Source organism: Schistocerca americana, chromosome X, assembly GCF_021461395.2.
Source record: "Schistocerca americana isolate TAMUIC-IGC-003095 chromosome X, iqSchAmer2.1, whole genome shotgun sequence".
NCBI lineage: Eukaryota > Metazoa > Arthropoda > Insecta > Orthoptera > Acrididae > Schistocerca > Schistocerca americana.
The window spans coordinates 34,722,557-34,738,912 of record NC_060130.1 but is presented as its reverse complement, the minus strand read 5'-3'; the positions used below and the strand labels follow the sequence as shown (position 1 = coordinate 34,738,912).

The 16,356-nt window shown below is 39.2% G+C and overlaps 1 protein-coding gene across 1 annotated transcript in view; it reads right to left on the bottom strand.

The window, feature by feature from the left end:
- The window catches only part of LOC124555010 (molybdenum cofactor biosynthesis protein 1-like), a 67,661-nt gene extending 51,516 nt beyond the window's left edge, over nt 1-16,145 (bottom strand). The window contains exons 1-3 of the mRNA XM_047128751.1: nt 16,017-16,145; nt 14,615-14,835; nt 10,183-10,438 (exon numbers count right to left, since the gene is read on the bottom strand). Coding sequence (XP_046984707.1) covers nt 10,183-10,438; nt 14,615-14,835; nt 16,017-16,145 — 606 coding nt within the window. The remainder of the gene's footprint in view (nt 1-10,182; nt 10,439-14,614; nt 14,836-16,016) is intronic.
- Between the last annotated feature and the right edge of the window lie 211 nt (nt 16,146-16,356).

Genomic DNA, 16,356 nt, shown 5'->3' with positions numbered 1-16,356 from the left:
TTCGAATGTAGCAGAACTTCAATGTATTACGAAAATCCGACTGGCAAGACTGTTTCGGATGTTTGTCAATATGGCCAACTCTACGTTCTGAATTTTTTCCTACCTGTGAGAAGAGATGGTTGCTTATAGGAACCTGATGAAATGTGAATCACATGCAGTATTCTCTTCATCATAAGAGTAATACGAATATAAACATGTTGCCACGTATTCTTTCGTGTTTGCTGCTATCTTATTTAAATCCTGTCTGCCTAATAAACTACGAAACTAGAGTGAGACAACAGCAAATGTGGAAGAATATACGTATCGTGTCATGTTTATATTCGTATTATTCTTATGCCTAATAGTGATACAGTCAGAACTGTAGCACGGCAACTGACTAGATTTTTAAATCTAAGATGACTCTAATTTCTGTGCAGAATTTGATGTACTAAAGAAGCGGCCGCAAAGATTTTCAAACGGAGATAAATTTTCACCTAACTCTCGTTCAGAACATGTTCTATCATACGCAGTCTATTATTTGGTTCTTGTTGATCATTATCAAAGAAAGCAGCAGTGTAAGTAACAACAAATAGTCTCTTGCCATTGTTTCGCTAATGAGATGATTTCTCTCTCTTTTTTTTTTTTTTTTTTTTTTTTAATTGTAGGCGGTGGTAGCGTGCATAAAAGCAAGCCATGCCGCGAGCGACGACAGGCCACAAACACGCACTATCAGAATGCGACAAACAATGCATGACACAGTACAGTAATGTATTTTCAGCTTAGAGTGACATAAACGCCTATAACAAGGAAACCGGCACTTATCAGATCAAAGCAAAATAAGCAATTGATTCAAACCAGACGAAGCACGTGAAAAAGGAAGGGTACCAGTATAAATACGGACGGAGGGCCTGACGCATAGCAAAGGCTACCTGGTAAAGCTTAAGTGCTACGCTTACGACTCGAACCAAACTACTGTAGCTGTATCGTCATTCATTCGACCTAAATTGTGTCTCATATTACAATGGACCGACTTTGTTTCGATTTGGAGGTGCAGCCTAAAACTTTTCTCTCCCCTTGAACTTCGAGTCTCAAATTTCAGGTGCGGCTTAGATTCGGGAATTTTTTTTTTCCTTCCTTTATTTCGAGTCTCATTTTTCAGGTTTGAGTGCAGCTTAGATTTGAGTAAATACGGTAGGTGGTATTTCACCTAATTCTGACTATGAAATAAAACAAAGTACGGCAGGGAGCTCTGACGAATCAAAGAGCAGCGATGAAGATTCTGATGAATAGTAAAGTATGAGTTAAGAAATAAGATGCTACTGAGATCGTAAATTTTTGTTGTGTTGATGAATCTGTTAACAAACATATTCAAAAATGCACTGAAACATTGGCACATGTAGTGTTGGGAGGTGATAAACTGTCATTACGGTTAGAGGAGCTACGTATTTCTTGCTGTTCTACTCCTACATGACACTGTATCTGAAGGTACAGAATGAATCTTCACTGGCTAGAGAAATGGGTAACACAATTTTACAAGTCTCTGCTGTCATGTAATCTCTTCAGGGAAATCATGACTGTACTAAGATTCGGTTTGTGGTTGACAAGGTCAGAGTCATTAAGAAATGCAAGGCAGCTACCATGTCAGTCCTAGAAGAGAGAGACGTAGGAAACTGTCAAAGCATGTACATTCCCGGTCCATATGTTTGTGGTGATGTAATAACCAAGTAATACTGAAGTGTGATCCAAGTCGCACAAATATGGCTTTAATAATAACCTCCGAACAATATGCCTCTAAGGACTCAACAAGACACAGAACACTGATGTGCACATTACAAACTAGAATCACACAGAGAATCAGTCAGCACTGTTCCACACTAATATATGTGCGAGTCACCAGCAGATGGCATGGCAGCGACCGCGCCACACGCTTGGCTCCCAGAGACAGAATCCAGCAGCCAGCCTGCAATGATCAGTGGGTGACCAATTTAAAGATGCATGTACGGCAACACCACTCTCGGTGCACTCACACTGACATGTACTAGTAGCACGATACAGCAGTGATGAGCAGTAGTACCCCTCCTGTCTTGCGCGCCTTTTATCTGGCTCTACAATTTACTTTCCTAAACCCACACAAATGCCTGATCCTCCTAATTCAATTTGCTCTGCAGACTATTTAAAATTCACAAAGAAAAAGGAGCCAAAATTGCACTTTGTGTGCCAGTTACTTTCCAATACATTGCCACCAGCTGATCTTATTTAAGAATACTCAACTTTCGTAGCCATACTTACAGCACATCCTTTGCTTCCTGGCCTAAATCCAAGTTAACTACCAGCCCCCCTGCCCCCCCCCCCCCCCACACACACACACGCCCCTGCCCCACCCCTCCCCCCCCCCCTCTCCCCCCTTCCCAATCAGCTAGTTGTGTGCTGTTATCTCACGTCACACCCTAGTCTATGAGTGCCCAGCTGTCTGTCGCCTGACCCCTCTACCTGCACCCCTAGCTAGCCCACAGATGGCTCCCCACTCTCTAACGAGCCACTAAATGCTGCCCTCCAAACCCCTTCCATCTCTCTCCATCCCTCACATTGCCTCAACCCACCCCATCCTACCCCACTCTAAAGCCCTACCTCACTCCAGAACACTCACCATGGGCCAGTAAAGAGCTGGCAGTTGAGCGACCACAACATAAGGAGACATGCATGTGCATGTGAGTGAGTGAGTGAGTGTGTGTGTGTGTGTGTGTGTGTGTGTGTGTGTGTGTGTGTGTGTGTGTGTGTGTGTGTGTGTGTGTGCACGCGCGCGCATGTTTTCCCTACAGCTAGAAAAAGAAAGTGCATTCTGGAAGCTCGCCAAGCAACGTACCTTTTAGCTTGGAAGGTAGAAGACGAGGTACTGGTGGAAGTAAAGCTGTGAGTACGGGTCGTGAGTCATGCATGGATAGCTCAGATGGTAGAGCACTTGCCCACAAAAGGCAAAGGTCCCAAGTTTGACTCTTAGTCCGGCACACACTTTTAATCTGCCACAAAGTTTCATATCAGTGCACACTCCACTGCACAGTGAAAATCTCATTCTACAAACCTTTTGTTCGTGTGCCTATCAATGAGACAGTGCTTCTGCCTTTTGGTGAGCCATCTGCTTTATTCCCTAAATAATTCGTAATTTTCAACAGAAACTTTCCGTACGTTATTATTGCATCCTACATTACAATATGCAATTTCCACAATATGTGGTCATCTGTGAATATAATGGGGGTAACAACTGTAGGAGACCAAAAACTGACTGCAGTAAGCAAGTTCAAGTTATTGTACGCTGTAGTAGTTACGCAGAGGTGAAGAGGGTCACACAGGATAGGCTAGCATGGGCAACTCCGTGAAACCAATCTTCAGATGGAAGATCACAACAATAAAAACATTTGATTCAGCATACACCAGACTCCAAACAGCGTACACAACCTGTATGCTCAGAAACACAGAAAATCATATTGGTTCCATCAGCAGGAAACTTCAACCCGTAATTGTTATGGAACACTGCGGCGATTTTGATCATTAATAAAACCCAAAACTGGGGAGTAATAAGAAAGTATTGTTGTAACTTCTTATCAACCTCATTACCAAAATACATATTAAGAAGACTGGTAAATTTTTATTTTAAAGGGGTCACTCCAAAGCGCCACGAAAGTATTTGAGCAATGTATAAAATTAGAGAATCGGTGCACAATATTGAAAGCCTATCTACATTATCTATATCTGCATGACTAGTCTGTAATTCACAATTGAATGCTGGCAGAGGGTTCAGAGAACCACCCTCAACCTATTTATCTACCATTCCACTCCCCTACAGAATTTGAGGAAAAACAAACACTTCAATATTTCCGTACAAGCTCTGATTTCTCTTATTTCATTACAATGATGATTTCTCCCTATGTAAGAGGGCTCTAACAAAATATTTTCACATTCGGAGGAGAAAGTTGATGATTGAAATTTTAAGAACCTGCTCCAGCAAAATGCTTTTGCTTTAATGACTGCCACCCCAATTCACATGTGATATCTGTGGCATGCACTTTCCTGTTTCCCAATAATACAAAATGAGCTGCCTTTCTTTGAACTTTTAAATGATGTCCTCTGTCAGTCCTATCTGGTAAGGATCCCACACCATGCAGAATACTCCAAAAGAGGACAGACAAGTATAGTTGTAGATAGTCTCTTTAGTAATCCTAATCTTCTAAATGTTTTACTATTAAATCACAGTCTTTTGCTTGCTTTGCCACCGCATTATCTATGTGAGCATTCCAATTTAAGTTATTTGTAAATGTAATTCCTAAGTATTCAGTAGACTTCACAGCCTTTAGATCTGTGTGAATTATCATGTAAACAAAATTTAGTAGATGCCTTTTACTACTCGTGCAGATGACATAAAAATTTTTATTATTTAAGGTCAGTTACCACTTTTTGCATCATATGGATAGGTAGCCTAAATCATTTTGCAGTTCATTTTGATCATCTGATCACTTTACAAGACAGTAAATGATTTGCGAGACTGTAAATGATAGCATCATCTAAGAGGACTGCTCAGATTCTCTCTTAAATTGTTAATGTAGATCGGCAACAGCAGGTGGTCTATAACACTTCCTTGAGGAATGTCAGATATCACTTTTGTTTTACTTGACGATTTTCCATCAATTACTATGAACTGTGACCTTTCTGACAGGGAACCACACATCCAGTTGCACAACTGAGACAATACACCATAGGCACACAATATGATTAGAAAATACTTGTGAGGAACTGTTTCAAAAAGTCTTCTGGAAATCTACAAATATGGAATCAATTTGAGAGCCCCAGTCGACAGCACTTATTACTTTGTGTGACTAAAGAGCTAGCTGTGTTTTAAAAGGTCGATATTTCTGAATCTATCTTAGCTATTTATCAATGAATCATTACCTTTGAGATAATTCAAAATATTCAAACACAATATATGTTCCAAAATCCTAATGCAAATCAACATTAGTGATATGAGTCTGTTATTTAGTAGATTACTCCTCTTTTCTTTCCTGAGCATTGGTGTGACCTGAGCAACTTTTCAGTCTCTAGGTATGGATCTTTATCAAATGAGCGGCTATATATGATTTCTAATGGAGCTATTGTATCAACATTCTCTGAAATAAACATAAATGGTTTATGACACTGAGGAGAGCTACTACTAAGTTACTCACAGTTGCAGTTGTTCTTGATTTGAATACTGCAATATTTACTTTGTTGTCTTTGGTGAAGAAATTTCAGAAATCCGTGTTTAGTAACTCTGCTTTAGTAGCACTGTCATCAGTAACATTACCACAGCTATTGCGCAGTGATGGTATTGGTTGTGTCTTGCCATTGGTGTACTATACATTCAACCAGAACCTCTTTGGATTTTCTTCCAGATTTCAAAACGAAGTTTCACTATGGGAATTATTAAACACATCTTCCACTGAAACCCACCCTAAGTTTCGAGCTTCAGTAAAACATCGCTAATCTTGGAGATTTTGCATTCTTTTAAATTTTGACATGCTTTTTTTCATTGCTTCTGCAGCTGAGTTTTGACATATTTTGTGCACCACCCTTTTAATTTATTTGGTATCCATTCAATTTATTTGGTATATATCTCTTAATTGATGTCGATACTATTTCTCTGAATTTAAACCATCTCTGGTCTACACTTACATAGTCAGACTTGAAGGAGTAGAGACTTAGTAGAGACCGTCTTCTTGGAAGGCATCAAGTTAATTTTTATCTGCTTTCTCATTAAATGCCCTATTGTGTACGGCTGAAAATTAATAGAGATAAGGCAAACAGAATGTGCAAAGTAAGTGGAAATTACTCGTCTCTTCCCCGATTACAGTGCAATAGAAGATACTACAAGATGTTGACAGATTGCCATATCTCGGTAGCTTTATATGTAATAATGAGGTCACAGATGCAGAAATCACCAGCAGAACTGGAAAATCAGTCAATATGGCAATTAGGTCCGTAATACGTCAACAAAGCTTTGCCTGTACTCCTTTATTGTTTATATTTGTGAGACTTGGAAAATGTCAGTAAAATCAGCACACAGTCTCCATATTTTTCACCAACAATGCTAGAGATGAATTCTGAAGATGTTAACCCGACCAAGTTACAAACGATGTAGTGCTGAGAATAGGAGGTCTACACAGCCTGCACAAAATTATTGTTGAAAGAAGACTGAAGATTGCAGGTTATGTTCTACACATGTAAGGTGGAAGAATCCCAAAATCAACACTGTTGTGGAAATCAATGGACAGATACAGATGTACAGGAAGACCTTTTAACACCTGGAACTTTTGCAATGAATCTTCAATGCATGGACACAAACTTGGAGGAAGGTGAGAACTTGGCAGCTGATCGAGTGAACTAGTGGAAACCAGTTCCTTGTATGGTACACAGCAAATCTGAGTAAGTTAGTAAGTAAGTAAGTAAAGTAAGTACAACTGGGGATTTTGCAAAACTGTTGGATGATCGATATTATTGTCTAGATTTGACACTGTTGGACTTCTACCTTTTCCTTGATGTGTATTCTTCAAATTGTGAGTTTTATGAGAAAGCTGATAGGTACTTACCAATCAACCTTCCCTCACACGAACTGACATTGTCTCTTTATAAATTCTACTGTGCTAACAATTATCTACTGAGAATCCTCGACTAGGTCTCCACAGCTCAAATGAGCCAGTTTCTTTTAAATTTCTGTCTTTGGCTATAATTGTCTTCCAAGTATGGTGACACAACATCCTGTCATGAAACTTTTGCCTTTACATTTGTTTACTTTTCTGGACACTGCCTTTTTCTGCACTGTGCACCAAATACACTATGTGAGTAACGCCCAAGCTCCAACAACCAATCGTGAACTGTAAACAGTTGTACACTCTACCAGGGCACATAACAAACAATTAACATTGGTTTTTTAGTGTTCTAAGCTGTGAGGTCATCAGCGGACAAATAATTTAGTACCTATTCCTAGGCAGCCGGAGTGGCCATGCGGTTCTAGGTGCTACAGTCTGGAACCGAGTGACCGCTACGTTCGCAGGTTCGAATCCTGCCTCGGGCATGGATGTGTGTGATGTCCTTAGGTTAGTTAGGTTTAATTAGTTCTAAGTTCTAGGCGACTGATGACCTCAGAAGTTAAGTTGCATAGTGCTCAGATCCATTTGAACCTATTCCTGACGTGCAGTTGTTTGGAACAACGACTGACATGATCCAAAATATTACTTTCTTTTATTATAGCTTCACTTTTATTTTGTCTAATGATTACTAATTTCAGTATCAAATTCCATCATCAAGCCACTATATGATCAGAAAGCATAGTGTATCATTAAAATATTGTTTAATAAACAGATTACCATTATATCATCATTCCTTAAAGTAATGTCCAAACTGGAAGGACAGATGATTAATTTTGAGTATATACAAAAGTCAGAGTACTGAACCAGATATGAAAGAAGGAAAACCAGAAGGGCAGTGAGAGACGGGTGCCTTCTATCACCTTACTTCCTTAATATGTTCATCAAGGAAGTAATAACAACAACAAAGAAAAGATGACAAGAATCAAAAGGTAATTTCTGGAATACTCCAAGGAAATGTGATAGGGGCATTACATTAACAATGTATATAAATGATTCAGTAGAAAGTGTCAGAGGCTCCTTAATATTGTTCACAGGTATTACACTTGTCCATAAGAAAGTGTCAACAACAGAAGACAGTATCAATTTGCACAATGACCTGCAAAGGATTGGTGAATGATGCAGGCTCTGGCAGTTGACCCTGCACATAAATAAATGTAACATATCACACACACACACACACACACACACACACACACACACACACACACACACACACACAGGAAAAGAAATCCAATACTGTACAACTACACTATTAATGACAAATTGCTGGAAACAGAATCTACCATAAAATATCTAGAAGTAACTATTCAGAGCAACCTTAAAGTGGAATGATCACACAAAACAGCAATAGAAAAGCAGATGCCAGACTAACATCCACAGGAAGAATCTTAAGTGAATGTAAATTACCCCTGTGTCCTTACCCTGTACGACTGACAGAAGAGAGAAAGAAGATCCAATGAAGTGCGGAGTGTTTTGTCACAGAATCATTTAGTCACTGTGAGATCATTACAGAGATGCTCAGCAACTCCAGTGGTAGATGCCATAAGAGAGCAGTTGTGCATCACGGAAAGTTTTACTACCCATTTTTTCGAGAGAGTAGTTTCCGAGAAGAGTCTGACAACATAATAGTTTCTCTCATATACAATTCACGAAATGATCACGAGAAGAAAATTTGAGAAGTTAGAGATAATACAGAAGCGTACTGACAGTCATTCTTCCCAAACACTGTTCACAAGTGGAACAAGGCAGAGGGGGTCAGTTGGTGGCATGAGACGTACCCCCTGTCACACACAGTTAGGTGGTTTTTGGAGCATGATGTCGATATGGAGACTTCATTGCATGCATATACACTGCAGACTGACGACATCACAATAGTAAATCAGAGTAGGAACTAAATAAAATGTTTCAGGCCTTAAATCAAGAAATGGTAAAACTAAAGCTAAAAATGAATACAAAGAAGACAAAAGTTATGGCTACAGACAAGAAAGGAGGTGGAGGCAGGACTGACGCAAGAACAGGCAATGAGCAACTCAAGAAAGGAACTGAAATTCACTATCTCAGTAGCATTTTGCAAGAAAACAATCAATATTTCAAGGCATTCAAGAAAAGAATAGCACAGGTGAAGAGTTCCTTCCAAAATAAGAAGAAGCTGCAACTGAATAAACATATCAGCTCCCACATTAAGAAAATATTTGTAAAGACCTTTGTGTGGAGTGTTCTGACACACAGATGCAAAATCTGTACATTAGAAAAGCCAAAGGAAGCTCACCTCAAACCTGCTGAAATGTGGTTCTGGAGGAGAAGTATAAGAACTAGCTGCATTGACAGAAAAATTAAAGGAAATAGGAGAGAAGAAGGAACCACTGAAAGTTATAGGCCAGAGCAAAGCAAAATACACTGGACACTTAACTGGAGATGATAATCTTTTAAAAAACATTTCTGAAGGCAAGATCATAGGTAAGAAAACAAGGGGATGACTGAGAACATCCTACTTAAACAATATGATCAATGAATGGGATTTTCTTCACACATGGAGATGAAAACAACTGCTGAAGAGAGGAAGCTGTGGCTGCAGAGACAAGGTTTAACCTTTTGGAAGAGTAAGGACAAACTAATACAAAATATGATTCTGCATGGCAGCTACATATGGAATAAATGACAACTTCTTGTGTGCATTCATCAAGTCACTTACCCCAGTAGGTGTCTTATCTACTAAAAGTAAAGGTCACTGTTGTGCTTTCAATAGATGTGAACTGCACCCTGAAAATGGTATGTCTAGTTTGCAGTTGTACAGAAGCTTTTTATTTTGCAAAATGGTTCAAATGGCTCTAAGCACTATGGGACTTAACATCTGAGGTCATCAGTCCCCCAGACTTAGAAGTACTTAAACCTAACTAACCTAAGGACATCCCTGCCTGAGGCAGGATTCGAACCTGCGACCGTAGCAGCAGCATGGTTCCGGACTGAAGTGCCTAGAACCACTCGGCCACAGTGGTCAGCTTTTATTTTGGAAAGAAATTTTTGATAATAAGATGAACTGATGCTGGTACTCGCTACTGAAACCAGTAGTACTTAGACACAACAAAAGTGTGACTACAGAATTAAGAATAATTTTTCCAAACAATTTAGTATTTTTTTCAAAACAATACCACAATAGAGGAAACTTATTTTAAACTAAAGGCACAAAAGAAAAAAAGAGAAACTGTAAAGATCTTGAGTCTCATAAGACTCTCTTGGGAGGAAAATATAAGATATTTAATTGGTAAACTTGCAAGGCATACTTTTTTATGTTGTATAAACTACGAAACTGTTAGCATCTTCAGCTAAAATTTACTTCTTCTGTCTTAATATACCTTCCTTCACTTTCAGCTGCAGTGTGGAGACAGGGGTGAGGGTGGGAGCGGGGATGGAGTTGAGGGTGAGGGCGTACTGCTTTAAAATGGTGATTCTTGTATTGATATTCTTAACAACAGATTTATATCTCTTGCTTATGAAAGTCTGCATGCGATGACAGCTGCACTAGTAATACCTTCACAGGGTCGTATTCAAGTTGCAAGGCTAGATCTATGCCAGCCATGGCACGCTCCCAGCCTTTCCTCCTCGTGATCTGGTTGTAGCATTGGGACTGCAGGGTGTCTAAGCAGATGTTCAGACCGTCAAGCCCTGCCCTCTGCAAGGCAACCAGCTGTCTTGTCAATATGAGGCCATCGGTTGTCATTAAGACACTTTCGCGATCTTTTATTTTTTTCAGGGCACCTGTGAAACAGCAAATTATTCTAAACAAACTGAAACAAATAATTTGTAACATTTCTGCTGCATATGAAACAAAACTCCAGTTGATAAATTGAAAATACAAATTCCTTAAAAGTTAACTGTACATTTGCCCTAATACAAAGAGATAAGAAGGGTTAATAAACTGAATTGAAGAATGCAAGTTAAGATAGCAATGAAAAACTAATTAGAGGCATAAGATCACCTACTGAAACAGAGAAATGGGAATCAATATGAACCATTACCACTACTGTCAACTGATTCCATGTCTCCATGCACACTGTATAAACCACTGTGGGTTTGTCCGACAAAGTACATTGTTGTACCACACATTATGGTTTTTCCCCATTCAGTGCTCATGTGGAGTGTGGGAAGAATGATTCTTTAAATGGTTCTGTGCATGCTGTAATTAATCTTGCCTTCATGGTCGCTATAGGAGTGATACATATGCGGTTATTGTATAATCCCTAAATACCTCGCTTAATACATGTTCCTGAAATTTCATAAGTTGGGTTTTGTCATATATTTGGCGTCTATCTTCACTTGTCTGGCATTTCCAATTTTTAGTAGCTTCTTGATGCTCTCCCATGCATCAAATAAATCTATGATCAATCATGCTACACTATTTTGTATACATTCAATGTCTGCCATTAGCCTTATTTGTTATGGGTCATACTTAAGCAATATTCTAGAATGGGCCACACAAGTATTCTGTAAGCAATGTCCTCTATTGACTGATTGCATTTTCCAGTATCTTACCAACGAATTGAAGTCTGCATTCTGCTTTGCCTACAAGTGAGTCTATGTCACCATTTCATTTCATCCAGATATTTGTATGAGTTGACCAATTAAAACTGTGATTATTTGATAATGTAGTCATACAATACTGTCTTTTATTTGTTTTGTGATGTGCTCCAATTTACATTTCTGAAAACTTAAACTCAGTTGCCCATCTTTGGACCAATTTGAAATGTTATGAACTGACTCAAATTTCTACAGATCTTTTTCAGGCAATAATTCATTATAGACAACTCTATCATCCAGGAAAAGTATGAGGTTCCTTATAATATCGTCTTCCAGAACATTAAGGTACAACATTAATGTAATGGTATAAATTACTATAACTGTATAAATAAGTTTATAAGTGTGTAAAATACATTGAACTATTTGTTACAACAAAACATTGTACTGGTATACTCAGCAAGATGTTAAATCAGCAGATAGCTATATTTTATGTTCAACATTTTGTGTACAGCATATATGCTGGAAAGGATTTATACCCAAATTAAATAAATCTGAAGAAATGGTAGTGTGTCTCTGGAAAAAAAATCCATAAAAACTCATACAGTCCAATTTGCTATTATGTCACTGTTACTGAAATATAATACAAAGTAACTGAATTCGATGAACATTCTCAGAGTGCAATATGCCTCAGAGTGAAATGCACAGTAATGTCAACATTATTTTTCAAGGCTATGTTTGTGAAAATGGATGACAGCAAACCGCACATTTTGTTCTCAATCTGAGGAAGCATTATGCACTGTAAAACACTGTACTGCTGTTCTACATAAAAGCTGTCTCATTGCCAACATCTTTCCCCTGCTGGCTGTTCTACACTTCTCATCACTGATTCAACATGTTGTAAGGTATTTTATGCTGTATGACACCACAGTCCAATCTGGTAAGGATAGCATAAAAATAATATATGAATTTCAGTATTGAAACTGGAACAGCAGAACAGCTCTCATCACACTGGATATCAAATCGAGGTTGGATTACAGCCATGGGTACATTAATTCATGCTACTCAACTGTATGTCATATGTCAGAGTTCATCAACTGTAGTGGTTGGCGACTGGTGGCTGGCGACTGGTGGCATACCCATCTCTTGGCATCCTGTGAACAGATGTTCTCCACAGGTGACAGATTTGAAGAAAATGCTGGATATGGCAACAGTGGAACACTCTCTGTATCGAGGCAGCTCAGTACAGCTCAGGTGATGTGTAGTCTTGCATTATCTTGTTAAAAGATAACATCATGGAGCCCTTGAAAATACGGCACAGCGATAGGCCTTAACAAAACACAAATGCAATGGCTGCTGTCCAAATTACTGGCTATGTGAACCAGAGGTTGTGACATGTATCCAGTTGCACCCCATACCATCACATCACATGCTGGACCCGCATGGGAATGACAGGTACAATCTGGCCAGGTCTGTTGGCATCAGAGCCTCCACACACAAGTACATCAATTGTGACGATGTTACAGAACCGAGACTCATCTGATACGATGACACAGTGCCATTCCTGTGTCTGGCATTGTTGTTAGTTGCACCGCTGTCAGTTCACCTCTCTCTAGAGCTGCATTAAGGGCTTGACAGTCTGTGCTGCTCCAGATGCCATCACATTGTCTGTGTGGATACTTGTCTCACTGTATACAAGCCCACTTCCTGACTAAATGTACACAACTTCACTGCAGGATCACGTACGCATGAGCAAACACTTGTCTGCCCTCTCAGGTGCTAGTTGGGCGGCACTACTGAGGCCCTGCAAGGCATTTAGCATGGCCCTCCTGAACCTACCAATTCTATGTTCGCACAAAATGAGATTCTGAGCAATGCAAGCAGCAATATAGTGAAACAATAAACCAGAGTCTCAGCAGACCATGAGCCTGCCACTGCCAAATCTGGAATGCTGATAAACATTTCTCCTTCTTCCATTATGCTTAACACGTTCTTCGTGTAAACAATCAACACCGAAATAGAATTTCTGAATGAGAAATCTGCTCCATAAGCTTATCTTGCATACAGAATATGCATGGGAGTGCTGAAAAGTAATGCCTCTGAATTTTTTATTCTGTTCTCAATATCGGTCGAGGTATGACACGTCACACATATTACTTGGTCAGCTTTCCCACTTCACTGACTCGTGGCACACCCCCCTCCCGCAAACAGATGGAGTCACAATAGGCAGCCCACTCTGACCAGAGATTGTGAATATATTTACGGTGCACTTCGAGGAAGAGGCCCTGATGTCATCCAAATGGAAATCCTTCTTCTTCTTCTTCTTCTTCTTCTTCTGTTATGTGGATAACACACTTGTCATCTGGCCTCATGGAAGAGACAAACTTCTTGACTTCTTTGTACATCTGAACTCCACACGCCACAAAATCAAATTCACTATGGAGACCAAAGAAGAAGGAAGACTACCATTCCTGCACATCATAGTCAGGAGAATAACGGACAGCACCCTGCGCCACAGCGTGTATCTGACTCTACAAAACACATAAACTCAGTTCTCCCTATGGCACTGTGAATAATTTCAATAACAAAAAGTGTGATGAATGTTGCAGCGTACATTTAATTTCCACTTAGGCTTTGCATTCAAGATCAGTCTTACCTGAGAGTGCAACATTACATCTTTGGTTAATTTAATTATATGTTCATTAGATTTTGGTTATAAGGCACGTTTTGCTGCCTAATGTTTCATCTCCAAATGCTGGAAACAATCCATGGAGGAAGAGGAGTATGTAAGACATTGGTGGACCAGGTTGGAAGAATCTGTGAATTTCAATACTCTGTAGAAGAGCTCAATCATTTGAAAATAACTTTCAGACCTTGTGGCTATTCTAACAGATATACATAAGGCACTACATTCTAAAATATTTGCATCTTTCACTGAAAAACAAGCAACTAGAGGAAAAGTTCTCTTGCCATTTGTAAAAACAGTCACAGATCGCGACCTCCGAGTGCTATGAAGAGAAGGTATTGACGCAGTGCTTAAACCAAACTGAAGACCACAACAGCAGCCATACTCAAGTAAATTGCTATGCAGTAGTTTCAGTGAATTTGACAATGATGTGGCTGCTTTCATGGTGGCCCAGTCATGTTGTGGGGATAGGGAATGCCAGTGACAGGGCTGGAATTGTAGGTGACAGATTGATTTTTGGCAAAGCCTTGTATCAATACCTCCTTAATTAATGAGCTGAAAAACTGTAAAAAACATTCATACAGTAAAATCACACAAAAAAATTTCCTATTTCTGCAGGTATTGTGCCTTCTGTTTCCTTTTCATTACAAAAACATATTGATTCAAATTTATAAAGTCACAACTATGTCGCTGTGATTTGTGTAACACACATTCTGGAACATGTTCCAGGAATGTCATGAAACAGACAGCTTTAAATACTTACTCTAGCTCATCTTTCAAGACTTGCATGCCAACAACAACACCATCTATCCAATCTGTTTTTATTTCTCTTTCATGTAAAGATTTCTCCACAAAGGATATCATCTGCCATGTAGGCAGTGCAAGAGGAAATTCCACACTCGCATTTGGGTAATCAAGTAGAGTCTGTGTCTTGTCAGAACCAAGTACAATCAACCCAATTTCATCTTTCCCACTGGTAAATATCTGGAAACATATTAAATGGTAAAAATAAGTTTTGTTTATAACAAGTTGTATACCAATAAAAACATCACACACAGATACTCTTTATAAAATTATTTAATTGGATAGATAAAAAATCTACTCGCCAAGCAGTGGCAGAACACACACATAAAAGACTGTTGTGATAGGCAAGCGTTTGGAGCCAGTGACTCCTTCTTCAGGCTAAAGGGTTGCAGGGGAAGCAAGAAGGGTGAAGGAAAAGGACTGGAGAGGTCTAAGAAAAGGGGTAGATTTTGGGAAAGTTACCCAGAACCGTGGGTCATGGGTGACTTACCGTACAGGATGAGAAGGAAAGACTAATTGTTGGGGACTGCATCGGGCAAGATTCGGAAACCTGAGAGCTTAAAGGTGGAAGACAGGGTAATATGCAAGACAGAGATTACTACTAAAACTGTACATGAGTTAATAAGAGTGAGAAGCTAAGCGTATTGTATACAACAGCTGCGGGAGGGGGTAGTGAAAATAGACGGGAAAGACAATGAAAGATGTAGAAAGCTAAAACGGAGTGAAGCAAAGAGTAATTACAGTGAAGAAAGGCTGAGACAGCAGAAATTAACGTAAATTAAAGCGAGGTGGGTGGTGAGAACCAAGGACACGTTGTAGTGCTAGTTCCCACCTGCGGAGTTCTGAGAAACTGGTGTCTGGCGGAAGAATCCAGGTGGCATGTGTGGTGAAACAAGTGTCGAGGTCACGTATGCCATGTTGTAGAGCATGCCCTGCAACAGGATATTGTGAGTTTCCAGTATATACACTATGCCTATGCCCATTTATCGTAACTGATAATTTGGTGGTAGTCATGCAGATGTAGAAAGCTGAACAGTGTTTACATAATAGCTGGTATATGACATGTGTCGTTTCTATTTTTCGCCTGATCCGCAGTTCTGGGTGACTTTCCCAAAATCTACACCTTTTCCTGGAACTCTCCAGGCCTTTTCCTTTACCCTTCTTTCTTCCCCTTCAATGCTTCTGTCTGGAGGAGCCACTGGCTCCGAAAGCTTGCCAATCATAACAGTCTTTTATGTGTATGTTCTGCTGCCACTTGGTGAGTAGATTTTTTATCTATTCAATTAAATAATTTTATCAATAATATATTGTTTTTGTTGTTATAGTCACTCTTTATAACCTACTTAAAATACATCACGTACCCTCCTCTCCACAATTCTTCGAACACATAGTTTTGCCTTTTGTAAAAAATCACTGCGTTTCTGTATAACATACTTGGAATCAACGTGTCCAACATCTATTACAATCATAAACAGAAGAAAGAAAGTCATTGTATTTATTGGCAGTATTATGCAATCAAATATTTTGAAAGAGTTCCAGTGGTATAAATTTCCAAAATCTTGCAAATAAATATATACGTTTATTCTTTAAATCAATTCTTAGCAATAACATAATAGTATAAATTGCAGAATCAATATAGCCAATTTTAATGTAATGACTGCAATACAAATACAAAATAACAGTGGTAAGTTATAACAAATG